At 39.8% G+C, this 27,152-nt stretch overlaps 1 protein-coding gene across 1 annotated transcript in view; it reads left to right on the top strand.

Annotated features, from left to right (window-relative positions):
- dip2ba (disco-interacting protein 2 homolog Ba) overlaps positions 1-24,727 on the top strand; it is a 70,581-nt gene extending 45,854 nt beyond the window's left edge. Inside the window, exons 4-38 of the mRNA XM_036592298.1 lie at positions 46-171; positions 675-917; positions 1,494-1,631; positions 3,267-3,386; positions 3,696-3,893; positions 4,024-4,115; positions 4,233-4,343; positions 6,073-6,196; positions 6,330-6,439; positions 6,621-6,723; positions 8,274-8,338; positions 8,445-8,538; positions 9,013-9,132; positions 9,286-9,400; positions 10,285-10,424; positions 10,889-11,025; positions 11,211-11,291; positions 11,521-11,648; positions 11,766-11,880; positions 12,615-12,816; positions 13,152-13,264; positions 15,863-15,943; positions 16,472-16,595; positions 16,707-16,828; positions 17,072-17,183; positions 17,725-17,834; positions 18,191-18,321; positions 19,174-19,342; positions 19,447-19,617; positions 19,932-19,993; positions 20,090-20,147; positions 20,248-20,322; positions 20,568-20,742; positions 20,970-21,093; positions 22,545-24,727. Of these exons, the coding sequence (XP_036448191.1) occupies positions 46-171; positions 675-917; positions 1,494-1,631; positions 3,267-3,386; positions 3,696-3,893; positions 4,024-4,115; positions 4,233-4,343; positions 6,073-6,196; positions 6,330-6,439; positions 6,621-6,723; positions 8,274-8,338; positions 8,445-8,538; positions 9,013-9,132; positions 9,286-9,400; positions 10,285-10,424; positions 10,889-11,025; positions 11,211-11,291; positions 11,521-11,648; positions 11,766-11,880; positions 12,615-12,816; positions 13,152-13,264; positions 15,863-15,943; positions 16,472-16,595; positions 16,707-16,828; positions 17,072-17,183; positions 17,725-17,834; positions 18,191-18,321; positions 19,174-19,342; positions 19,447-19,617; positions 19,932-19,993; positions 20,090-20,147; positions 20,248-20,322; positions 20,568-20,742; positions 20,970-21,093; positions 22,545-22,797 (4,442 nt within the window). The 3' untranslated portion in view covers positions 22,798-24,727. The remainder of the gene's footprint in view (positions 1-45; positions 172-674; positions 918-1,493; positions 1,632-3,266; positions 3,387-3,695; positions 3,894-4,023; positions 4,116-4,232; positions 4,344-6,072; positions 6,197-6,329; positions 6,440-6,620; positions 6,724-8,273; positions 8,339-8,444; positions 8,539-9,012; positions 9,133-9,285; positions 9,401-10,284; positions 10,425-10,888; positions 11,026-11,210; positions 11,292-11,520; positions 11,649-11,765; positions 11,881-12,614; positions 12,817-13,151; positions 13,265-15,862; positions 15,944-16,471; positions 16,596-16,706; positions 16,829-17,071; positions 17,184-17,724; positions 17,835-18,190; positions 18,322-19,173; positions 19,343-19,446; positions 19,618-19,931; positions 19,994-20,089; positions 20,148-20,247; positions 20,323-20,567; positions 20,743-20,969; positions 21,094-22,544) is intronic.
- Positions 24,728-27,152: the final 2,425 nt, after the last annotated feature.

Raw genomic sequence — 27,152 nt, 5'->3', positions numbered from 1 at the left:
AGTAACATGCTCATAGTGCAAGTCTTTTTATTTTTCCTCTCTCAGATATCCACACAGAGGCAGTGCAGGCAGCTCTGGCCAAACATAAAGAGGAGAAGATGCCAATGCCCATGCCCACTAAGCGCCGCTCGGCCTTTGTCCAGTCCCCCATGGATAACTGCACTCCTCCTGGTGAGTCCTGCTCCTGCGCCCACTGGCCTTCTGCTGCCCCTTCTGTCCACAACACACTGACCAGGGTTAGAGAGCACCGGACTCCCAGCCAGAGCTACACTCTAGATGGCTAGGTTTATTTAGTGTGGTACATATAAGGAACTTTGTAATTTGGTGTGGAAGCTTATTTAAGGAATCAAAATCAGAAGATTTTATTGTTGAATTTTCATCAAATGGCAATTTGTCTCGGGCCCTGGGATTTAAAAACATTCTGTATTCTATACCATCCACAACAAAACGCAGTATTTGAACACGTGCAAAATCAAAAATAAAAGCAGAGCTATTGTACTTCAAAATGCACATACAATTATTTGGTGACCACATTGTTTTCTTACTTTGTTAATAAACGTGAAGGTCCCAAATACCGTGGCTCTATTATTCCAAAGTTAATATTCAATACTCATATTTTCCAGTGATAGTTATGTAATAATCGTTATGTAATGTGTAATTGTGTATGTGAGTAGACACGTCATCAGCCTCAGAGGATGAGGGCTCCTTGCGCAGGCGTCAAGCCGCAGTGAGTGCAGTGTTGGCTCAGACTCTGCAGAATTCAGAGTTTTGGATCAACCGCTCCATCCAGGGCTCCTCGACCTCCTCTTCAGCCTCCTCCACCCTCTCACACGGAGACAGCAGCAAGAGCCACAACCACGTCCACTCCCAAAACCAGAGCAATGTCCTGGCAGACGTACTAGCACACACTCGCATAGGTACAAAAACACCCACACTTTCAAAGAACTTGTATCACAAATCAACAGCTTATATAAATGTGTCCAGTTCCAGTCATGGAGAGTCTTTGAACAGGAAAATCAAGGAACTGCACTACTTACAAAACTTGGTAACTACTAAGACTAATTATTAAATTGAATCAGGCATGTTTGAGCAGAGAAACCACCAAAGTCTACTGGACTAAGACCCTCTAGAACTTGAGCTAGGCACTAGGTCTAGACATTTGAAACCTTTTTTGCCAATTAAACATTTCGGTTTCACTCACTTGTTACGGTATGAATTAATGAACAAAAACAAAGCTTTGTAGGGTAATTCCACAAATTTTTTAAAATTTTAAATTTTTTTTACTGTGAATAATTCTCACTATGTACGTTTCTCTAGAGCAGAACATTTCACATCAAACCACTCTCATTTGACTTTAGTACACCTTAACCATTTAATTATGCAGAAATTTTGAAAAAATTGGTGCACTTCCCCTTTAATTGTATTTTATGGGACACTGCTGTCTTACAGCCTGTTGACAGCCATGTTTATATGACAATTTTCTCCTCGTACAGAGAGCAGCAGTGTGCCTCCTGATGTAACGTCCACAGTGCCTCAGGAAAGAAACTCTCGAGTGGAGCTGGGCCCTAGTCCTGTAGTCCGGGGCATGAGCCGCGGCCAGAGCCGCTCCAGCATGATGGACACAGCAGACGGTGAGCAGTTACACACTGTTACACTGCAGTTTGCGCAACCATTTACACTTACCTAGTAGCTTTAAAGTTCAGGTGACAAGACTTGGCATAAACCAACACAGAATGTTTGAGTGTGTGTCAAAGTGTCAAAGTGTTTCATTAATTCAAATGAGTGAAATGAGCATTTTCCTATCATTGAAACTTCAGTGATCAATTTAAACATATGTGATATCATGATATTGGTTGAACACATGACCTCCTTTATGCCTGTTTAGAATCAATTGTCTTCTCTGTCCATAGTATAGATGTGGTTGTTTGGATATTTAAGACAACTGGTCAGACTAAATGCATTATACCACAGGAGCGGTTGCCTTGACTTTACTACTAGTTGACAGTTTAGTGACCTAGATGACTGAAAACCTTTTACACATTCATATGCAGTCATTTATGTTTACACACTGCGTTTTGTGAAGATATTTACGCTACAATTTACAGCCTACTCTGGGTTTGCACGATATGGGCATAAAGTACAATGTTCAGTAAAGCTGTCGGATATCCCGATGACAATATGAGAAGCAAGAAATTATAGTTAAAATAGTGTCCATATGACTGGATATGTAGCAAATACATAACATTTTGTGTAGACAGAAATAAAATGGTCCTTAAAAGATGATAGCAAAAAGTACAAGTATAGATACAAAAATAATTAAAAAATAACACACACAATTAATAAAAATAATTTATTTTCCATGGAGGCTTAGAAAACAAATAAATATAGATTTAATCCCTTAAAATGCTCCGTATGGTGATGCAGGTTTGATGTGACAGTAGCCTTTACAGCTTCACGCACTCTACCCCCAACTCTGAGAGTAAAAAATAATCATCATGTTTGAAGCTGTTTTTCAGGCTAGTACTTAAAGATACACAATGTCAGTTTTGGGGATTTGCCAGCTCTGGTGGAAATGTGTAACTGCATACAGTGTGTGAAAGAACATTTTGTAATATCGGTTGTGTTTTGGACACCTGAGTGACAAATCTTACATAGTGCAGCTTTAAGGATACAGTACTTTCTGAGCTGTGCATGATTCACCGTGTTGCCCTAGTTAACATTTATGCTACAGTTTACAACTCTGAGAACAGAGATATTGACACATTTTTTTATGTAGCCATTTAAATTGTACTCTGCTGTTTAGACAGTTGCACTGCACTCACCTTTAAGACCCTTTTATTCATATTTTATTCTTTGCTTGTGAGACAAAGAGACAAATGTTGATGTGGACCAAGAGTAAGATTTTAATCCATGTTTTGCTCTCTTTTCATCCATCATGGGGTTGCTTGTCTGACTGTAGGAAAAGGTATTGTAGCAAGAGAGAAAGAGCTGTTTAGTACAGTAGCCCCTGTGATTTTGCCTTCTTATCCTAACTGTGTTTGTGTATTACTGGCTTTATGTGTTTGTTTGAAATGACTATTTGTGACAAACCTGCTTGTTGCTGTAGTAGATTTCTGTTTTATAGAAAATGTGATGATTGTGGTGCCTCTTTCCTTTCCTGTGCATGCGCTGATTCTTGTGTAGCTAGTATTTTTTCCAGACATCCAAGAATTGACTGTGTGTGTGTGTGTGTGTGTGTGTGTGTGTGTGTGTGTGAATATTATTAGGAGTGCCAGTGAACAGCAGAGTCTCCACCAAGATCCAGCAGCTTCTTAACACGCTAAAGAGACCCAAGCGGCCTCCGCTGAGTGAGTTCTTCCTGGATGATGCTGAGCAGATTGTGGAAGGTAGAAAAACTTTCAACTTAAACCTCTTTTACACGCCATGTAAATGTATCTTGGATTTTTACATTACTTTTGCGTATCATAAGCTGTACAACACTGAGTCTTTGCCTCTGGCAGTACTAAGCTTGATGGTATCTTTAGACTCTGGCCTATTTGCACAAGATAAGAATATAGTTTTCAATTAAGCTCTTCGGCTTTCTGGATGAGAGCATTTGCTAAATGCTATAACTGGAAAGGTAAAACATAAGGAACCATTAATTCTTTTTAAGTCATATTATTGGAATATCTCTTCTTCACCCATGTAATCTGCAGTGCCCCAGCCTGATCCCAACACTCCACGACCAGAGGGTCGACAGATCATCCCAGTGAAGGGTGAGCCCCTGGGCGTGGTCAGTAACTGGCCCCCGGCTCTGCAGGCAGCCTTGGCCCGCTGGGGGGCCACTCAAGCAAAAAGCCCTGCACTCACAGCCCTGGACCTCACCGGAAAACCACTGTACACCCTCACCTACGGTCAGTACCACAAGATAGGGTGATTACTTGGAGCTCAAGATTGACTTGAGCAGAAAGATACATTGTTTTAGAGAACCTAACATAACACTGCTCTCTTTACTTGCTCTAATCCCCGCCTTGTCTTCTGCAGGTAAACTATGGAGTCGCAGTCTTAAGCTGGCATACACACTCTTGAACAAACTGGGCACCAAGAACGAGCCTGTGCTGAAACCTGGAGACCGGGTAAGAATAAGTGAATGAAACTCTGCACACTTAATACTCTTGTCCATCTGAGAGCGGTGCCGTTTAAAGCAAGGCTGGCAGAAATCATCTGTTGTCCTGGTTGTGTTTGTCCTCTAGGTGGCGCTGGTTTACCCCAACAGTGACCCCGGAATGTTCTGGGTGGCTTTCTACGGCTGTCTGCTTGCTGAAGTTATTCCTGTACCAATAGAGGTGCCACTGTCTCAGAAGGTATGGGAGCACCAATGTTTATGGGAGTTGACATCAATTATTACGTTTACATGCACACAATAATGCAACCAAGTTCTTAGTTTGAGAAACTGGACCGTACCTTTAAGTTCTGTTAAAGGCCTGGTTTGTTATTGTCAAGTTAAAATGTGTGGCTAAATATGAGGGAAATTAAAGCGTTTAAGCGTTTGGACATCTGTCTTGAATAGTTTGGCCTGTAGTCTGGATGATGTTTTAATTACTCTAAGCTAAAGTCAGGTAAGACCTTAGCTGGAACTTCAAATTCAAACTGTGCTGTTTACATCATCATATCTTAGGGTAGCAGTCTTGTTTATACTAAGATTTAACAATTGGCATGCATGTAAACATACAGTAATTTGCAGAATTCTTTGCCGGTTGAGAAAATTATATTTAATGCTACTTAGCTGGGCAGTAAGCATTTATATTATTTATTGCATTACAATAAATACAAATAGTACATTGTTGTTTTATGTGTCTGAGTGTATTAGTGTATGAGTGTATTTCCCAAGATCTCCTCAAGGAAACTCAGGATTTGCAGTTACCATCCAGTGCTTACTGTATATAATCAGTCATTCATTAAATAAAAAATAAATCAGGTGTGCTGCTGATGAAATTTAACAAATCCTTGTAGTGACTGGAGGTGAATGTGAAGTCTTGTTCTAACTGTATTCTTCTGCAGTCTTAAGAATAAAGGTACCAGGAAGGGTTCTTTGCAAGATGCCATAGAAGAACCACTTTTGGCTCCCTAAAGAACCTTTCAGTAGATGGTTTGTTATGGAACCATTTCTCTAAATGAGAAAAATTAAAAGAACCCTCACACAATTTTAATGTTCTTAAATTGGTGTTAACATCATGTGAACATTCTTTAAAATTGTAAAAGGTTCTTTACAATCACAAATATTATTTTCAGACATGGTTCTTCTATAGAATAGCTCAAAGAACCTTTTGGTGGCTTTTTTATTTTAAAGGGTGTGACTAAGATATCAATAACTTTTGTAAAAACAAACTTTCTTATGGTTTACTTTATTTATGTTTATTTGTGTTTGTTGCTCACAGCAAAAAAACTAGTTAAGTAGGTAACGTTAGCTGTTTACTGAACTATGCACAACACAAATATAGCCATTTTATTTACTATCCAAACTGACCAGCGAACCTACACACGTCTACTGAGTTTTTAAATGTAATCTTGATAATGGACAAATCAATATTGGAATGGAAAAAATAGGAAAAAAGTGGTAATTCCCAGAAAAGTTTTCTTTAGGGACTATTTGCTTTATAATGCCATGCGTATACATCTCCACCATAAATACATTTTAAAACATTTTAGCAGAAACACCATGTTAAGTCATAAGACAATTTCTCAGCTATCAGCATACTATAGCAAGTTATTACATGACTATTGCATGTAATAACTTTTGGTGAAGAAGCTTTTGGAGGTATTAAATGCTTTAAACGCCACTGTACACAATTTTCACTCTACATGTTTCTCTTGAATGGAGCTTTTCACGTCAAACCACTATGAATGACCTTGTTTATATCTTAACGATTGAATTGTGTAGAAAGTTTAAAAAATGTTTGTTGGAATGCACCTTCAGAACTGTCTGTCATATAGTACTGTAGATAATGACACTAAAATAATGACTTTAAATATTGACCAATATGATGATTAGACACTTGTTCTTATTGACCTTTTGTGACCTGACTGTGACAGGATGCAGGAAATCAGCAGATTGGCTTTTTACTGGGTAGCTGTGGGATCAGTCTGGCTCTCACCAGTGAAGTGTGTCTTAAAGGACTACCAAAGACACCCAGTGGAGAAATACTCCAGTTCAAAGGTTTGTGCTCAACAGTGTGGCCATCTGCCTAACTCGTCCACTCCCACTTTTTGTTTGCACTCTTGATGAATTACAAGTACTTTGATATGGCGTGTGTGTTTTTGTGTGTGCGTGTGCACGTATGTTCTCACAGGATGGCCTCGGCTTAGATGGGTGGTCACAGACACCAAGTACCTTACAAAGCCTTCTAAGGACTGGCAGCCACACATACCCACTGCTAACAATGACACGGCATATATCGAGGTGAGCCACTGTGTGCATGTTTGTGTACATGTAAGCCTGGCAGTCTGTGTGTCTGTGTGTGTGTGTGTGTGTGTGTGTGTGTGTGTGTGTGTGTGTGTGTGTGTGTGTGTGTGTGTGAGAGAGATCTTTTTTTTTGCCCTGCTTTTTACACCTCAGTAATGGGTGTGATGCATGTTTTTAGTACAAGGCCAGTAAAGAAGGCACGGTGATGGGGGTGGCTGTGTCAAAAATCTCCATGCTGACGCACTGCCAGGCTCTCACTCAGGCGTGTAATTACTGTGAAGGTGAGTCACGCTATAATACTTCATCATCTGACTCCAACCTGAGTAAAAGCCTCTCATTACAACCTAGAGTTTGGGTGCTCTCTCTGCTACTGTAACGTTACACATTACACTGATATTAAAAGGCCTGTATCATTGGAAACTATTTATTTGGTTTAAGAGATTGATGTAAACATTGTTCATGTTTCAAGACTGCCAAATTAGCCTGTTTTTACTTAGTTGTGTTTGTAATGTCGCAAAACTCAGTGCTTTTACATATTCCCTCTTATTCAACCTACAGCAGTTTAGCTCTGCCCTTTCACACTAAAGTTAGAAGGAGTGTTTAGTCATATGCAAAGTTTGGGCACCCTGTTCATACTGCATTTTGTTGAATTTTAGTGAAAGTAAGTTAACACATCGTCTGCAGAGAACATACTTCTGCACATATTAACATATTGCTGTGCTTAAAATATTTGGGAAGAAAATAAAACACAACGTGGCTTCTACAAAAGTTATGGCACTTTTCCTTTATATAGTTTTATTTTCTTCCAATATGTTAAACTCAGCAACTACATAGAAATTGTTCACTAAAATTTGTATGCATATTTGTATATGTATATATAAATTATCATGTCAAAATGAACTGTGATGGTCTTTGGCACATAAAAACGCACAAATGTTATAAAATGCAAGAATAATATAGGACACGACCCCTTTAATGGCGTGGTTGGGTGCCGTACTGTGCAAAAGCCAGAGACCACGCTTCCTGTATTTAATGATTAATTCCTTAATTACTTTCAAGGGTGGACACACTAAATACCAGTTGATATTGTACATTATTATATATTATTGAGGCTTCTGTGTAATTTTTGTTAAATGTCTGTTTTTTCAGATCCTGAAAAGTGAATAACTCAATGGCTAATTTGACTGTAAATTAAATACATGAATTGTATCCTCTGACTTTTGCACAGTACTGTATATTTTGTGCTGTTTATACTAGTTAGTACTTGTGGTTTGTTATTACAATAAAGGTTTCATAATCGGGTTGGTTCATTTGGAGGTGTGTTGGTCGTCTCTGCTGTTGAGAGACTGACTGACTCACTCAGCAGAAGATACAACAGCGTCAGTCGGGAACATTTGGAGACCGGGCGTGCCAAATCATAACAGTTTATATAATAATCAAGATGCATATTGTTTCTGAGTATGTGTGTGTATGTGTTTATGAAGGTGCGTGTGTGTGTAAACAGGATACTTGCAGAGGAGTCTCTGGGAATTATGCCTGTAGTCAACAAACCAGCAAATCCAGGAAACGCTAAATAATTGAGAGAGATCGTAATTCCTGTATACTTGCAGAAAGCCTTGTGTTCTGCATCTGGTGAATATTTCATGCTGCCTGCGCAGATTCGGCACTATGTTAAATAACAGAGCTACTATAGGATGTGCTTTGTAAGACTGACATGTGCTTGCTGAACAAAACATGGGTTTGACCATGTAGTGTGGCGAATACAGAAAGTTTCAAAAGCTTCATAAACACTGACTTTAAAATGCATTTAAATCATGTTTTTGTGTTTTAGGAGAGACGCTGGTCAATGTTCTGGACTTTAAGAAAGACATGGGCTTGTGGCACGGAGTACTAACAGTGGGTTTGCCCGTCTCTCGTCTCGTTTTAAATGTTCAGAGCTGCAGATGGTTGCAGTGTTGTCTAGGTTGCTTCTAAACCTCAGCTTGTGTTTTTATTTTTCCAGAGTGTGATGAACAGAATCCACACCATCAGTGTTCCCTATTCGGTCATGAAAGCCTGCCCTCTCTCCTGGGTGCAAAGAGTTAATGTCAGCAAAGGTTGGAGCAGCTTCTCTGTCCTTAAAGCTGAATTATTAACAACACTTGCTAGGTTTCCATCAACCATTTTGCAGTTTCTAAAATTCAAATGCATAAAAAGCGTTGCTCATTTTGCTGTCAGCAGCTTGTTTCGTTTCATTTTTATTTCACTTAAACCATAAAAATTGTCTGTGTAATGATGTCATTTCCAGTTAAAAAAAAACAAAACAAAAACCATTACAAAATGGTACATAAGTTAAAATGTCTCAATCAATTTTCTTTCATTTAGCTTCAGTAGCTTTTATAGCCTACTGCAAATGTTTGTGCCATCGGACAGTTAATTAATAATGGGCAGTTTATAGTTTTTATGTCTCAGCAAATTACCTTAGCAGACATTGACCAAAGATGATGGGGCAGAAATGTAGCAGTTGCTGTTATGATGCAAGTATGCTGACTTGCTGACGTGGCGTGTTGTGTGTATCTGTGTGTGCGCAGCACGTGTAGCCCTGGTGAAGTGTCGGGACCTGCACTGGGCTATGATGGCTCATCGGGACCAGAAGGACATAAACCTGTCCTCTCTGCGTATGCTCATCGTAGCTGATGGTGCCAATCCCTGTAAGAGAACTAACCAGCACTTAGCACAGACAACTCTATGTTGATGCTCCTCAGCTGGATTCGTGTGCTTTGTTTCTAAAGCTTGTGTGTTTGTGTGTTTGTGTGTGTGTGTGTGTGTGTGTGTGTGTGTGTGTGTGTGTGTGTGTGTTTTAGGGTCAGTGTCATCGTGTGATGCCTTTTTGAACGTGTTCCAGTCTCATGGGCTAAAGCCTGAGGTCATTTGCCCCTGTGCCTCCTCCACCGAGGCCATGACCGTAGCCATACGCAGGTAAATACACTCACCCCCTAACCTGATTTGGACCACATAAGGTTAGAGGTGAGAGATATACCCAAAATCTTATTCCAATACATTTTTCTATTTCACTTGAAATGAGTTGTTCACTTATTATATCCATTCCCTAATGCTCAATTTTAAGTATGAGGGAAACCAAGTGATTATTCTAGTATCATATTACAAGGTTATTTATCATCAAGAGCATAAAATAAGAAAAAAATCAAACAATTTCATGGCGCAGAGGATAGATGATTTTTTTATCCCCACAATATCCAGTTGTTCTTGAAACTCCATTTTCACTTTCCATTAAATTTATTTATATATATATATATATATATATATATATATATATATATATATATATATATATATATATACTTTTTAACAGGCTCATAATTCAGAGGATCCAATGACATTTGGGGAAAAATTTACACAGGTCAAAATACATCAGCTTGTGGACATTTTTACGTAGAGAAAAATAGACCCTAATATGAGCACGACAATGACTACTGATTCACTCAGTTTCAGAAGCCTTGAATAGCACATACTTGCAACTTGCAAACATGGCTGTATGGCTAGACTACTTTATCCTCTCCATTTGTAAAGTTAACGGTGCACATCAGCTAGTGTACCAAAGTGGTGATTTGTTCAAATTTGAAGCCATTGCTGCTGATATTAAATTGAGGAACAGAATGGTATGTTCATTTAATCAAAAGTACCTCTAACATTTATCATTGAAATCGGAAAAAGTTTCGATTTGTCGTTAATGTTTGTATTATTTTTTCTCAAAGATGTACATTAGATTCAGAAAACAAGTTCTCTGTGCTGTATGTGAATGTGTGTGACTCCCCTGCCTCTATTTGTGTGTGTGTGTGTAGGCCCGGTGCCCGTGGTGCTCCTCTCCCTGCCAGAGCCATCCTGTCCATGGGAGGATTGAGTCATGGAGTGATCCGTGTCAACACTGAGGACAAAAACTCTGCTCTGACTGTGCAGGACGTCGGCCACGTCATGCCCGGAGGTTAGATCGCACTGTACAGATGAATACTGTGTCAGCCTTCCATGACGTTAGAATTACTTTTAATACTTTCACCCTCACACCAAGTGTAGTTGATCAGCCAAGACATGTTTAGTGTCCAGAATTCGAGATTTGTCCGTTTTTATAGATAACAGTATGTCGTACAGTTTCAGAAACCGCATATGCAAGTGTATTGGAGCTAATGTTATAACTTGATGCATTTTGACACAAGTGCAAGGGTAGTTGATGGGGTATAGGTGCCTGTTATTTGTTAGCTACATTAACCTCGTAGCACCAGTGTAAAACTGTGTGATTACATTTAGAATCAGCATAAATTTGTCTTTTTTTAAACCAAACTATTCCTCTAATTCATTACAGCGCAGCCATCTTGGAGAAGTTAATCAATCTGTTTTCTGCTTTGCTGTTTACCAAACTTTGACCATGACAGTTTCTTCTGTGTATTTCAGCTCTTATGTGTATAGTCAAGCCAGATGGGCCTCCCATGTTGTGTAAAACGGATGAGATCGGAGAGATTGTGCTGAACTCTCGGGCTGGGGGCACCATGTATTACGGTTTACCAGGAGTCACCAAAAACACATTTGAGGTCTGACACAGAAAATCTTGAAATTTAACTGTTAAATACATACCTAAATTTTGTTTTTGTCAGTAAAATGTTTTGACAGGTTTACATTGTCATTGAAGTTTGTACATCCATATGTTAGATGGACATAAAATGGAAAAATACAGTCGTGAGCACTGCTGATCTGCATGACTGTTGTCTGCCTGTAGGTGATTCCTGTGAACTCTGGTGGAACCCCTATAGGAGAGATCCCATTCACCCGAACTGGTCTATTGGGCTTTGTGGGTCCGGTAAGAACTTTATCCTGGTTTAAACTCTTAAGCCCTGTTGTGTGTCCATATACTTTAAGATTACTCTTCAGTAGCTTAATGACAATGTAAAGTGACTGAGTTATTATTAAGTTAAACGAGTGAAGAATGCACCCCCTGTTGGTTTGGTGAAGGTTAAACAAGTCCTGTCGTTGAAGGGCGTCACCACGACGTCTCTCTTTCTCACAGCTGTGTTTGTGTCTCTCCTCAGGGCAGTCTTGTGTTTGTGGTGGGAAAGACCGAAGGGCTGCTGTTGGTCAGCGGAAGGAGGCATAATGCAGACGACCTGGTTGCTACGGCGCTGGCTGTAGAGCCAATCAAAACAGTCTACAGAGGGAGGTGAGCACACTGGTGCTGCACCACACACCATTGAATGCTGAATAGCCCTTTATAAGACAAGTGCAGCAGTGTGAATGGGTTCTGACAGCGGGCTCTCTGTGTGTGTGTTGGTTACAGGATTGCAGTGTTCTCTGTCACGGTGTTCTATGACGAGCGAATCGTGATGGTGGCGGAGCAAAGGCCTGATGCCAGTGAGGAAGACAGCTTCCAGTGGATGAGCAGAGTCCTACAGGTCTCATAAAGCACTTACTTTCCTTACCCCGTGTAGAATCACTCAGATAAGACTTAGTGATGGGCATTTTCAGCATTTTTTAGTTATTCAAGTCAATTAAATTTGAACAGTCACAAAACTAGCCAAAAATCTAGGACATAGAGAGTCACTGATGCAAATCACTTAAAAACATAAAAAGCTATTTAAGTGCTTATAGTGTTTTAGTATTTAAGTGCACTTCAGCCTGATGAATGGGAGCAAGAGAGGGGGCAAGTATGCAAGGTGCTTTGCATCTAAAAAGCTATTAATGGCAATTAAATATCAAACTAATTTGGACTGTCTGTAAATTTAGTAAATAAGTAATGACCAGGCCTTTCATAAATTAGTTTAAAATAACCCCTCACTTAATTTGTTTACACAGAGTCGGTGTTATTCTCCACTGAAAATCATTGAATCATTGCCTTCTGCTCCAATCAACATTCACTGAAGTTTCAAATCAAACAGTGATTTTTATCCTGTAAAATAAGAATTCAAGCTGCTGTTGAATTAAAGACCTGAAGCTTCTGCGTCCTTTTCAACTAAACATGTAGTCGATTTTTCATGGCCAACTCTACTAACAACTTTCAGATGATCAAGCTGATGTTTTCCAGTGCTTCATACTGCTCTGATAGTCTGATATGTGGCATCATTTTCAAATTCTGTTTCTGTTAAGTTTGTTGAAGTTAAGTTTAGTACTGCTTTTTTCACTTTCTTAGGCCATAGACAGTATCCATCAGGTGGGGCTGTACTGTTTAGCACTAGTGCCAGCCAACACCTTACCCAAGACCCCACTGGGTGGTATCCATATGTGTGAGACCAAACAGCGCTTCCTGGAGGGCGCTCTCCACCCCTGCAATATACTTATGTGCCCTCACACGTGTGTGACCAACCTGCCCAAACCCCGCCAAAAACAACCAGGTACCTGCTTGGGTCTTTCAGTGCACCAAATTTCTATCTAAGTAAAAAGTCCTTTTAAAAGTCCTGTCGGAAGTGCCTTTAAGTGCCTTAAGTTTGAGGAAGTTTCTAGGATGATATACAAGATTTCTGCACAATATAGAATAGTACAGTTCTGTATTCCTCTATTTGTATTTGTATTATATCCGTTTTTATTTTAATTAAATTCAGTGTTAAATGTTTACCTATTTTTAGTTGTTTTTATTTATTTAGTCCATATTGTGTCCTTGTTACTTTTATTATGTCTTGTCTGCTGCTGTAACTTTCTCTTAAGATTAACACAGTACTCTATCTAACAGTGGGAGTAGGTCCAGCCTCCATCATGGTGGGGAACTTGGTGGCAGGGAAGAGGATTGCCCAGGCTGCAGGCAGGGAGCTAGGCCTCATTGAGGATCAAGATCTGTCCAGGAAGGTGTGTACTGTACCTTTTCTACACTTCATAACACATGTACGAACATAGTGGGTATCTGAATGCGCTGCTGGATGCCACTTTATACATGCAAATTATACAGGCAAACATACACTGTATCATAATACACAGTTCAGAATGATTATGTGTTTGAAGTGCATTTACTGTGGCTTTGTCCTTTGGCATGGCTTTGACCATCAAATGGCTAATTCTACTGCTCTAACTTTACTGCCCCATCCCTAGCTGATTCCTTTCAAAGGGGAATTTCACCATTTTTTAGAATTCTGCATAGTTCATAAATGATGAGGTGTAAACAAAGTCATTCACAGTGGTTAACTGTGGAATGGCTCATTGTAGAGAAACGTACTAGCTCAGATTGTATGTATTTATTTATTTGTTTATTTAACAAGGTGGTGATTAGAACCAGGGGTTGTGATGTCTACAACATAAATATCACAGTTTTATTTATGTGTTTTATGTGTAATGTTGAAAATGGTAAAATAGTGGTAAATCTGAAAGAAAAAAAAAGAAAGAAAAAAAATAATAATTTCACATTCTGATATCCCACTGGTATGAACGGATTCTAAAAAACAAATTATGTTTTAGGCCAAAACTTTTTTTCAAAACAGTATCTCAAGCATTAGGCAGCAATATTGTAATAATTTTATGTAATAGCTTTCTGTGAGGCATCTTTTAGAGATATCATATACTTCAGACGTCTGGTTCCTATGACTATCACTGTGAACAATTCTGTCTCTGTAAGTTTCAATAGAATGCAGCATTTCACAACAGACCACTCTGAATGACGCAGTTTACATCTTAACCATTTAATTATGTAGAAATTTAAAAAAAGATCGATGGAATTTGCCTGTAAATCGGTTGCTTTAAATCCATATCAGGTAAGAGTAGCAATATCAGCATTAATCAGCTGTAAAAACACTGCCTAACAGTACCTGTTAAACTGCTGTCAGTGTTTTAGAGGCTTGGAGGAGGCTTTAAAAGTTTGATGCTCTCTGTTTGTTTTCCACTCTCTGGTTGCGTGGGCCTCTAGCTCTCTATGTGGCCCATGACTATGGTAAGCCTGACTGCTAGCAGCCCTACACTACTGCTTTTGTGTGTTTATGCCTGTGTTATGTGTGCACAGCTATGTAAGCAGCAAGCAACTTCACAACAGTGCGAACACGCGCTGGCTGACCTGAGCTCTGACTCTCCATAGCCAGCAGCTACACAGTCACAACATGGAGGAATGTCTTTCCTTTCATTAGGACCCAAGAGAGAGCAGCCTTTTCCTCTGTAGCAACTTGCGTTGCAATATCTAGTTACAAGTGTATCATCATAGGAAAACAAGACAAGTGTTCATAATACTGTATATCATATACTATCTTCAGAACTGCTGCCCCAGAAATTTGCAAGCAGAGCACATCAGAGGTTAATCAAAACTGCGCAACATATTTCCAGAGCTTTGATTACATATGATGAAACATGAGTACAATGCTGCATCTCTGGATTCCACATCTATTTACAAATCTATCTCTATGTGCATATACATTTGTACAGAAACGTTTACAGAGGATGCACATTGTAATGAACAGTTACTGTTTACTTGCCGAATTTAATATATTGAGGAAAGTATGATGTAGCGTGTCAGGGTTACAGGGTTACATTTCCAATATGTTAAACGCCCCTAATATTTGTCCATTTTTAAGCTCCTTGTCTATAGAGGACATGTTAACTTATTTTCACTTAGAATATCAACAATACATAAAATCTTACCAGGTATGTTCAAACTTTTGACTGTACATAGATCTGGAACAAAGTGGTAGTTGCCTTTGTAAGAGAAAGCAATTATAAACAAGTAATGAAATGGACCAGTGTACTTTTTATCTAATGTAACGACCAGGTCACAGGGTTTCCTCAGTGAAGATATTAACCTTTGGTGAGCTTTCTTTTCATTTAATAGGTCTATACACGGGCCTATGGTCCTAAGTGGGTCAGTGATGGCTCTTTGTCATAAATCAGTAAAGTCAGGCAGAAAAAAAAAAAGTAGTGTTTTCAGAGGGTAAACAGTATTAACTCAAGACAAACTCTGAATCGGCCCAAGAGAACTGTTGTATATGAAAAATCAGCCCAAAACCCATTATTTAGTTGGGCATCGTTGGCTCGGGTCACATAGCAGACCTCTGCAACTTAGCAACCTCGTGAAATCATAAATAAGCCCTAATTGCTGCCGGTACTGTCAGCAAAAAGAGCATACACACAGACACACTCTCACTCACTTGGTCTGCATGGTGCAGTGAGCAGTGTCCACTCTCTGCATGAACCTCTTCCTGCTTCAGAATCTGTGTTAGGTATGCAGCTCACAGAACATCACTGCCTCTGTCCTCCCTCAAAGTTATTGTGAAGTTCAGTTCTTTTCTGTGTTTATTAATCTTCGTATCCTTCCTGATGAGGTCCTCTGGTGAAGTGGGTAGTGACGTGCTTTTTGCTTAAGTGTTGAAGTCTTGAAGGTTTGTGTGTCGACTGTAGAGATAAATGGCAGAATTGTGTGGCAGGTACTTCCGACTTAGAGCACAGAATAAATGAAACTCGTATGCCTTGCAGCATCAGTTCCTGTCTGAGGCGCTGCAGTGGAGAGCACAATCAGATCCAGACCACGTCCTCTATATTCTACTTAATGCCAAGGTAAGTCAGCAGGAATGATAAAGTATTACAGTCCTGACTCTTAAATTCCCACAAGGATCTCATGGCTTTTGCCGCGACTTTTCTCAGTATTTTGCTGCAGTATGGCTACTTGTATACAAAATAATCCCAATATTTTTACTGTCAAATATGAGGAAAAGAAGTAAAATAAAGAGCTCATAGAACATCCAGTAACACCATACTCGTCTGAACTAGGCCTGCTTGTGCATGCTTATAATACGATGATGTGACAAAATTGCGAGCACTCAAAATTATTGCAAAGATTGGTTGCGTTTGTGTGAATTTGTGTTTGCAAATTCCTGAAGGAACTACTGTTTGAACCTCAATTTATCCAGTTCTTTTCATCAAATGTCATATCATAAATTGAATTATTAACAGATTTTAATTTATTAAACTCTAGGCACGTAAGTGTGAGAGTCTTAGCTCATTGTAGTAATACCCTGATTATTTTGTGTTGTTTTCATGAGCAGAATTGGTTAACTAACATGTATTTGCTGTGTTTCCCTGCAGGGGGCAGCAGTGAGCACAGCCACATGTTCACAGCTGCACAAGCGAGCAGAGAAGATCACAGCAGCCCTGTTGGAGAGGGGAGGCATCAACACTGGAGACAATGTAGTGCTGCTGTACCCTCCTGGTAATGACTGCTTTCCTCCATAGAAAAATTGGTAAAGAAAGGAGTTTAACAGGTAAATTTATCTTGAGTCTGTACTTTGAGTTTGATGTCTCCATTTTCCCTCCTCTGTAGGCATTGACCTCATTGCCTCTTTCTACGGCTGTTTGTATGCTGGCTGTATACCGGTCACGGTGCGACCCCCTCACCTGCAGAACCTGAGCGCCACACTGCCCACAGTGCGCATGATTATAGATGTGAGTCACACGCACTGCACTTAAACATCTGACAAAATGCAATACATGACCATTAGGGCTCTTACAGTTACTTGGATAGACTGTATTTTGTATTTTTCATCTTTTTCCAATTAAGAATGTTTAATGTATGGCTTGTTCTTATTCAGAACAAGTCCAAACATTTATTGTTGTTTGGTTTTGGTATAAAACCTCTTGTCAAAATGATCGGTAGTAAAAACTTTTCTCAATATATGTGTGCCGTAGGTGAGTAAAGCAGCTTGCATCCTCACCACCCAAACCCTCATGAAGACTTTACGATCCAAAGAAGCTGCAGCTAGTGTGAATGTGAAGACATGGCCTACTATCATAGACACAGGTATGGGGATTAGATTCTCACCAGCCTGCTTGTATCATATTGAAGCTCTCACTGTGTTCAGGTATCAGTTCCAACACACGCAAGCACTACTCAGGCTGCTTTTGGTTTACCAGGGGTAAATGTCATCTGTAAGACGTGATTCAAACGGGATAGATTAACTGTGGAATGTCCCCAAAAGTCTCAGAGATAGACCAGATTTATAGGTCATAGTTTGAATGCTCATGTCAGCATTACACTACAGGTGCTATAGTCAATAACAACGCGGTGCATGACCGTGTCTATTAGCAAGTTTTGTTATAACAACATGACCATTACCATGAATGCTATGTGAATAGGTCTACTATTACAACAGGAGCTCCAGGTTGAGCCAGTAAGACTTTTGAGAGTATTAAAACTACAGACATTACAGGTTCTTATTACATTCATAGATCTCATCAGCTCTCATTTTAATTATTATACCTCTCCTGGTTAACAAAGCAAGCTTGATTAGCACTGTAGTTAGGCCTGTCATGTGTTTTCAACTCTCCCTCTCTCTGTGTAGATGATCTTCCAAAAAAGCGCCCACCACATATCTATAAGCCTCCCACAGCGGAGATGTTGGCCTATCTGGACTTCAGCGTATCTACTACCGGCATGCTGACAGGAGTCAAGGTAAAGGGTCTTACACTCCATACTGTCCCTTTCTATTACTTCTGCACACCTCTTGCTCTCTGTGGTAAACTGGTAATCACTAGTCATTATCTTGACTAGAGCCTGACTGATATATCAGCTGCTAATCTAACCTTTATAACATAATGTGTAGAACATTTATGTAAAAGTTGGGAATGCTGGGAAGCTCTGTCTTGGATCTGCAGTTTTAATTAATTTTACATTTCTGATGTTTATTAAGTTTTAAAAAAATGTGGCTATTAATAGAACAATAATCTTTAATGGACATTTTGGGTTTGCATATTAACTAGGAGTGTTGTGCAGGTCCTGAGATGTATGTTCTGTTTTTACTCTCTCAGATTTCCCATGCAGCAGTGAGTGCTCTGTGTCGCTCTATTAAGCTGCAGTGTGAACTCTACTCCTCCAGACAGGTGGCCATCTGCCTCGACCCCTACTGTGGCCTGGGCTTCGTGCTCTGGTGCCTCTCTAGGTAACGCACATGTAGAGAAATGACTATAAATAGATTAACAAGAAAGGAGTGTTGGGTGTTTTGAACCAGTATGGTCCAAAAGTACTTAGGAAAAAAATGGTGTTCAATAAACCTCCACAAGGTTTTGTACTGACAGCGATAACATATATACTTGCAGATATAGTACAAAGAAATACATAAGGAATTCAAAAATGTAAAAATTTCTGAAGACTAAGTAAAGAACAATTATCTTATTTGTATGACTTTAAGTATTTTTTTGTGGATATCTAATAGTGTACAGTACTGTGCAAAAGTCAGAGAGAACTTTTCTTTTATGTAATTTCAACTCGAAATAGCCATTATGTACAAGTTATCTATTTTGCAGAGTCAGGAAATGAAAACAGAAAACGTACCTTTAACATAAAATTACACAGAAACCTCACCTAAATGTAGTATGACATTTTTCAGTATTCTCCATTTTGCCTTTATTACAGCTTCCGTTCTTTTTAAGACACTTGCTTTCAGTTTTTTAAAGAAATCTGCAGGGTTATGTTTCCACACCTCCAAAGTTCAGTCTTAGTAGTTGGTTGCATTTTCTGCTTCTCACAGTCCAAGCCACACACATTCAATGACGTTAAGGTCTGGACTCTGAGATGTTCAGTCCACTGTCCTGAGACCACCAGCATGGCCGTTTTGTCTGTAAATTAATGAATAATGGAAATGAAATATGAAATAAATAAACGGTGGTCTCACAATATTCTATCTTCTGTTACTTCGCTTTTAATACTCCATTAACCAACATTAACAAAAAGAAAAAAGTGAACCACTGTGACTTTCCCTCTTTCTCTCTTTTTCTTTTATGTATGTTCACAGTGTCTACTCGGGTCACCAGTCCATCCTGATTCCTCCAATGGAGCTGGAGAGCTCTCTGCCTCTGTGGCTGAGCACACTCAGTCAGTACAAGATCAGAGACACCTTCTGCTCCTACTCTGTCATGGAGCTCTGCACCAAGGGTCTGGGCACACAGACTGAGGCCCTGAAGGTGAGAGTTCAGTACACGCACATGTTTAGCAGCGTGACTCACTTTGAGCCTCAGTGGATGGGAGTGAACTGACTGAGACTGAGAGCTGTGTGCTGTGTTCTCAGACGCGGGGGGTGAACCTGTCGTGTGTGCGGAGCTGTGTGGTGGTGGCGGAGGAGAGGCCACGCCTGGCGCTCACTCAGTCCTTCTCCAAACTGTTTAAAGACCTGGGCCTGTCCCCACGAGCGGTCAGCACAGCCTTCGGCTCCAGAGTCAACCTGGCCATCTGCCTGCAGGTCAGAAACAGCACACAGAGGGAATCTTAAAAGACCATAAACAATTCTGTGTACTTTGCTGGTAAATAAAACAAAGTTTATGAAATTGAGATGAGATTATTTATATATTAGTCTTGTCTGTTGGTCTTTGTTGATCCTCTTTTGACACAAATCTTGTGGGTAGTTAGCTGTAAAGTAACTTTTATATGTGATTGTATGTATTGCACAAATGTCTGAAAATATTGAAGGGCATTTTTCACTAAATTATTTCAAACACCATGTCCCTCTACCATTGTCTGTTTCTCTGATCGTTTTTGCTCTGTTGTCTTCCACAGGGAACAACCGGTCCAGATCCTTCCACTGTTTATGTAGATATGAAATCCCTCCGACATGACCGGTAAAAATTAACTTCCCCAACGGAGTGATGTGAATCTAAAATTCACTAGTGACATGTACAAAAACGTTGACTGTGGTTTGTTTTTTTTTGTCACAGGGTGAGGCTGGTGGAGAGAGGAGCTCCTCAGAGTCTTCCCCTAATGGAGTCTGGAACTGTAAGCCTGCAGTTTTTTCTTCAGTGAGCTAAATATGTATCAGAATGTTATGATGGAAAATAGAATTGGGTGTAAATGGGCTAATATCATTTGTCCTTAGATTCTCCCTGGAGTGCGAGTGATTATTGTGAATCCAGAGACCAAGGGACCACTTGCGGACTCACACTTAGGCGAGGTAAAACAACACACACAAGCTATTCATCAGCCTTCACTTTTCTAGAAGCTGACATGCAATAACAGCCTGATCATCAGCAAACTGAGGCATGACAATTTTGATCTAGCTTGGTTTTTGAATTTTGATATATATATCTCGGCGTGTGTGTGTGTGTGTGTGTGTGTGTGTTTGTGTGTGATTTTAAACATTTTGTTTGCCTGCTTCTGCTTTATTAACATGTTTGCTCTAATCTGCTCTTTGCTCAGATCTGGGTGAACAGCCCTCATAATGCCAGTGGCTACTACACCATTTACGGAGAGGAAAGCCTGCAGGCTGACCACTTCAACACACGGCTGAGCTTTGGCGAGCCACATACTCTGTGGGCCAGGACCGGCTATCTGGGCTTCGTTAGGAGGACAGAGCTGCTGGATGCTAGTGGAGGTCAGAGAAATGGACAAGAGTAATATTTACCCACTTATGGAAATTACAGTGTTATAGTAATTTGCAAACTGATGTAGTTAATGATGTCCTGCCATAATAAAAGTAGAATTAAAATTTAATAGGTGTGGTAGTTTAGTATACCAGTGTAGATAGAATATCTGATGTAGTACTTTTGGGCAGGAAATGTGAGTACAAGGAAGGACAATTCTCCCTCTCTCTTCCTCTAGATCGTCATGACGCACTGTTTGTGGTGGGCTATCTGGATGAGACGTTAGAGTTGCGGGGTCTGCGGTATCACCCAATCGACATTGAGACCTCGGTGTCGAGAGCACACCGCAGCATTGCAGAGAGGTAAGAGCGTAGAACACACCTACCATACACGTACAGCTTTAATGTACCTTAATATCAGCTGTTGACAGTGAGTGGAGATTGTAAATTATTAGGCTTTTAAATTGACATATTTAAGTAGCCAGTCAATAAGCCAGCTTACACTTCACTCATACCAAGCTAACTAGCTCACTTTGATTAAACGTTTGGTTAGGAGGACTTAGACAGTGAATTTAGCTCCCCCACATTATGAATCAACTTGCAAATCAAATCTTCTACAAACATTTCTCCATAATTAGACTCTACAGGCAAAGAATGGGATCCTCTGTCAGAGCTAAAATATGATTGGCCCCTGATTCCTGTGAAACATGATTCATTCTGTATGAAATTATTGTCAAGTGCTTTTAAAAGCTTTAATTGTTAAAAAAAAAAAAAAAAAAACACGTAACCATGGCTATGCCACTATGCCATATCTCTGAAATGTCCTCACAATTCTGATCAGGCAGATCAGATTTTTGCTTTTCTAACAGTATTTGAATTATAATTAGAGTTAAGATTTTTTTCTTCAAATCTGACTCGTTAATGAACGTTAAGTCACATATCTTACAATCCTTAAGATATTGTTAATATTTGAGTTTAAGTTGACGCCCCGGAAGATTCTGATGCCTCTGCACTGTTATAATTGGAATCTAAAGCTAAATTCAGTTATAAATGTTATCAGCCCCTAAAATTGCCAAGTCTACAGAAACAACAGTCAGCAGTCAGATTTTAGACAGAGTTCTGCATCCTCAATAAATGAAAACATCAACAGCTATACACACGAGCAGTGTGATATCAGCATTTTCGAAAAGCTGCCCTTCCACATAAACACAGTGAAAACAGTGAAATCTCCACCCTGGACAGCATTTACAGTGATTAAAATAGCCATTTTTGTGGATAGCAGGCCAAAATGCAGAGAAAAACTATATTTTTTCAAAAATATCTGTATATATGTGGACGCGGCCTCAGTCACACTGCAGGTAAAACTATAAAAGATAGTTGAGTTTTGTAACCTTATACATTACCCAGAGGGTTCCACATCACAGTTTAGCTCCTGAATTAGTATCAGTACAGTTTTGTGCACTACACTTGCGAAAGTTTGAACATTCCTAGTGAAATTACATGTTTTGTTGATTTTCTAAGTGAAAATAAGCCAACACATCCTCTACAGAGAACACATTTAAATATAGCATTTTTCGAGTAATTGTCATTCACAATTCACAAATGTGCATTGAGATGTGCAGAAGTGTGTTCTCTGTAGAGGAAATGAAACATATTTTCATAAAATATGTTTCATATTTGTAAATAAAACATGTAATTTGACCAGGGGTGTTCAAACGTTTGCGTATGACTGTACATAATTACAAGGAGAACTCTTTAGTTAGGACCCCCAACAATGATAGTTGTGATTGGACTGTGTTGATTCTCTCTCACAGTGCTGTGTTCACGTGGACCAATCTGCTGGTGGTTGTGGCTGAGCTGAGCGGTTCGGAGCAGGAGGCTCTGGACCTTGTCCCACTGGTGACCAACGTGGTTCTTGAGGAGCATCACCTAATAGTGGGAGTGGTTGTTATCGTAGACCCCGGAGTAATCCCCATTAATTCTCGGGGCGAGAAGCAGCGCATGCACCTGCGTGACTCCTTCCTGGCTGACCAGCTGGACCCCATCTACGTGGCCTACAACATGTGAGCTGTGCGCTGAAGCTCCTCCAAGGGTTCAGAGCTGCACTTCACACCCAAAGAACTTCTCACAGGGCAAGCACAGCAGTTTCTCCATCTGCTGTGGATTTAGAGGCCAGACGATAAGAGGGCATTATCATCAACATCGTTTTTATCAGGTCCTCCTCTATCTGCCTCCCTGCCCAGTATAGATTCTTTCAATAACATGATCATACTTGCGGCTTCAAACGGTCAGCGTTGTGGTGTGGACTCTTCAGCAAAACTGACCCTTCCTTATAGGCTGCTTAACTTAAGGAGGCTGGTGCTTTTCTCCTAGAAACCCTGTCCGCTATAACAGGTTAAACCGCGCAGACTCCTGTTGCCATGTTTTTAACTTTGCAACTTCGTTGACTTTTGCTGCCTTTGTCATGCACTAAAACAGCTGTTGACAAAGAATTGACTGCGATTGCCTCTTCCATCACGCAAAAGTTTAACTGGCAAGCAGTGCCACTGGCCCTGAAGACTCTGAGGTCTCATCCGAGACTGGACAGAAGACCAGAGGGACTAACACATGAAACTTCTTGCACTTTATAACCCTCCTCCTTCACCCCCACTAGCATTTGAGCCTTTTTTGGGGGGAGTGTCCTTAATTTTTCATTCTGGAAGTGCAACACAAATTTTTAAAGCTGTCCAGTGCCGTTGATGTCCACCTGGGGAGAAAAAGTGCTATTGAGCTAAAGGAAAAACATCACCAGCTACCAGCTGCACACGTTGCTTCCACACAGACTGGGACCATTCACATTAGGGCAAAAAAATGGCCGATTGCGCCACCTCCAGGAGGGCTACTGAAAAACGCCTGACCCTCATTGGTGCTCGTCTCTAGCTCACTGGCGCCATTTCTCCAGTGCTGGACAAAACTTCACGCGGACGCGATTGAGTATTAACAGTATCACCAGCGTAGTAGGCTGTGCAAGTTTAACAGGCCTTCTGGGTTCTCATGCAAATTGATTTGTTCATATCTTTTAAGTCTTTTACTCAGAACTACTAGTTGTTTTAATGGTTTACATGCAAACATCCATTTGCTTACATGACAAAAAATTTTAGAACTATTGCCAACAGTAATGCACAGCATTCAGTAACCAGTGTGAGGAATAGATTTTAAAAGTGTTCTCACAGGAAGCACAAACTGATTTGAAGATACTGAATCTGTATCTTGAGATTTATATGCATTGAACTAATGTACACTTAGGGTTAAAGAAAAGTTTCAAGATAAACTCCATGCCTTATGAAACCTGTGGAAGTTTTACTTTTTTATATATATACATGTTTTCATGTTTTATTTTTATTGCTGTACTTATACTTTGTACTGATATCAAAGGGACTTTGGAATGGTGAAAGTAAGGAAGGCTGTGTGTGCGTGTAGCTTATTGTAGTGTTTCACTGGTGTTACTGTATAATCAAATGGACCAGTCATCAGGTCCCTTAAACTTGACTGATCTCTAATACTTGATGGCAGTTCCTTGCATCACTGGCTTAATAAGAAGAATCATAAATAAAAAAAAACTATAACTATTTTACATGAAACCACACATTTAAGAATTTGCACTATGTCTTTTAGTGTCCCTGGCCTCATGTGCTTTAGTCTTCTGACATTTTAGTTTGTGCGTATGCACACATAGGTCTGTGGGGCCAACCTGAGTCTATTGACATTATTAACAGCCTGCAAATACATTTATACAGTTTATACAGCTGCTAATTCTCCATTTTGCTCTGTTTAGGGGTACTGCCAACTGGATTAGTTATTAATTCACATTAAACCATAGTACCCTTTATATGACTGTTCTGGCGGACCAGATATACAAGTTTTTGTTTTGTTTTTCTTTGGAGGGGACAAATCTGTTAATTACAATGCTTAACTGATTGCCAATACATAGATTTAATTAAATGTACTGAATAGGTTATACATTCTCATGCATTTTTTATTCTTGATCCTTACTATATAATGTTTGAGTTGAGTTCATTCACACAAGTTGTTCAAGCCAATATATAAGCCATTATACTGTGCAAAAGTCAGACACCACCCTTCATTTATTCAGTTTTAAAGTCCAACCAGCCATTAAGTACAAGTAGTTCATTTTTCAGGAGATATTTCTAAGTAGATTAAATACAAAATAATCCACTTGCATAAGAAATAGGAAAGAAAGACAAGTAAAAATAGGAGTTTCCAAAACTGGAGTTAAACTGCTATTAAAAGAAACAGAGAAAATGGGACACCTGACAACAGTGCAAGACCACCAAAACTCCCCATCAGATAAAGGGCTCCACTCTTACTTAAAGCTTTCATCTTTGAGAGAGAGGAGAAAATCAAGCTGTTTAAGATCTGAAAAAATCCGCAGGTGTTTCTGTCCATCCTTCCACTGTGAGTAGACAACTCAGTGCTGTGGGTCTAAACGGATGTGTAGCTGTCAAGAAGCCCTTACTGAGAAAAGAAAATAGCCAAAAAAGAAACTTGAACACAGAAGCTGCTGGTGTTCTCAGAACACTGAACTGACCACCCCAGAGTCCAGACCTCAACATCACTGAATGTGTTTGGGATGGTTTGTGTTGTGAGAAGCAGAAAATGCAAATTTCTTTGCAGAACTGAAAGCAAGTCTCCTGAAAATGAAATACTGAAAAGCCTGATGTCCTATTTCATTGCTGGGCTTTTCGTTTGACTGACTGAAAGTTCAATAAATGAAAGGTGGTCTCTGACTTTTGCGTAGTGCTGTACGCAGCAGAACAATGTCACAAACAATAAGTAATCCACTGTGTGAAATCGTGGTTATTCTTTGCTAAGGTTTGGGTTTTAGGCAGCTTTGTTCTTCCCTCATCCTTCCTCATCAGCAGCAGCAGCAGCGTCACAGAGTTGGAGCTCAGATGTTGCATAACCGTTTCTCCACCAGAGGTCAGCATCTCTTCTCATCCAGCAGGGAAATAAATCCTTGTCTACCGCTATTTGTCGGTTTTTTTTTTTTTTAGTCTGTGAAACGCACTGATGTCAACTGACAAAAGCTGTCTTCGTCTTTGTGTCATTTGGATTCTACAGGAAGCGGTAAGTTTCATGTAACACTGTCCTACTTTACCCTCAGGCCCGGTCTGCGATTCATCTCAGATTTCTTTGTGTTATGGTTATTTATGAAGAGAAGGTGTCCCATGGGATAAAGCAGGGATAGTTATAGAGTTGGAAAAGCGGGCCAAGAGGAGGAGGTACAGTCACTTTGGAGGAATTCTAGCTAGACTGATGCAGCCAAGACGTAAGTTATACCAAAGCAGGTTTAACACTTGAACTAGCTTCTCTTCCAAAACTAATGTTATGAAAGGTTAAAGCCCTAAGAATTCACTAAGAACAGCAAGTCGCTGTTTGAACACCAGAGGTTTTTTCACACCAACTCCCTCTAAAACATTATATATATATATGCGCCATCTCATTTGATACTAAATGAGATATTATATTCAGTTTTTTCTGGTTGCCTGTGGAAAAAAGATTTACCCTCATCTGTACATTCTTAAAACCAACTATAACAATTGTCCTTTGAAGGTGGGTGAGACAGACCATAAACATGCTCACAGAACTTAATATGTGGCTGTCATTACCCAAAATAAGCTTATTTCAGATTTGTCAGGTGTATCTGATTTACTGCATTGAACATCTGCTGTAGGTGCCGTTATTAGAGATTCTTCTACTTCTGGTCTACAGAAGAGATGCAGAAATGTAGTTGCACTTCTGAAATTATTGAGAAATAACTTTTCAAGTATCTTTTTTCCTTGGCATCAACAGCGCTTATTCAACACATTAAAATTATTTATTTTATTCATGATAATATCAGGAATCTTGATGCCATCTATCTTGACCAAAGAACAGCAGAAGTTCATTATGTACAAAAGGTTTCTTCCTTTCCCTCATGAGAAAGACTAACTGCTCAGGTACTCAACATTCAGGCTTCAACATGGTTTCTACTTGCTGGTTTTCGCTGTGTCGTCCATTTTTATAGATAACAGTGTCGTACAGTGTCAGAAACCTCATATACAAGCCTGTTTGAGATGAATGAACAATTCAGCAACGTTTGTGTGAGACTAGCGTGCAGCTAGCATGATGCTAATCAGTGAGATATAAGCTTCCACTGCTTGTTAGCTACATTATCCTCGTTTCTTCAGTGTAAAACTAAACCACACGTCGGATACCTAGCCCTACCAAGTCTTCAACAATCAACTGGTTTGTGGTAAGTGGAAAATTAAAAAGTTTTCTGCTGAACAGTCCTTAAAGGTGCGTAAGATTTAGCATATTGCAACCAGTTGAATCCCCCTCCCTCACACCTCCCTTTCCAAGCGTCCCAGATAGCGAGCATA

Source organism: Colossoma macropomum, unplaced genomic scaffold (genome assembly GCF_904425465.1).
Source record: "Colossoma macropomum unplaced genomic scaffold, Colossoma_macropomum, whole genome shotgun sequence".
In the NCBI taxonomy this organism is placed as follows: Eukaryota; Metazoa; Chordata; class Actinopteri; order Characiformes; family Serrasalmidae; genus Colossoma; species Colossoma macropomum.
This window is presented reverse-complemented; position numbering and strand designations above follow the sequence as displayed.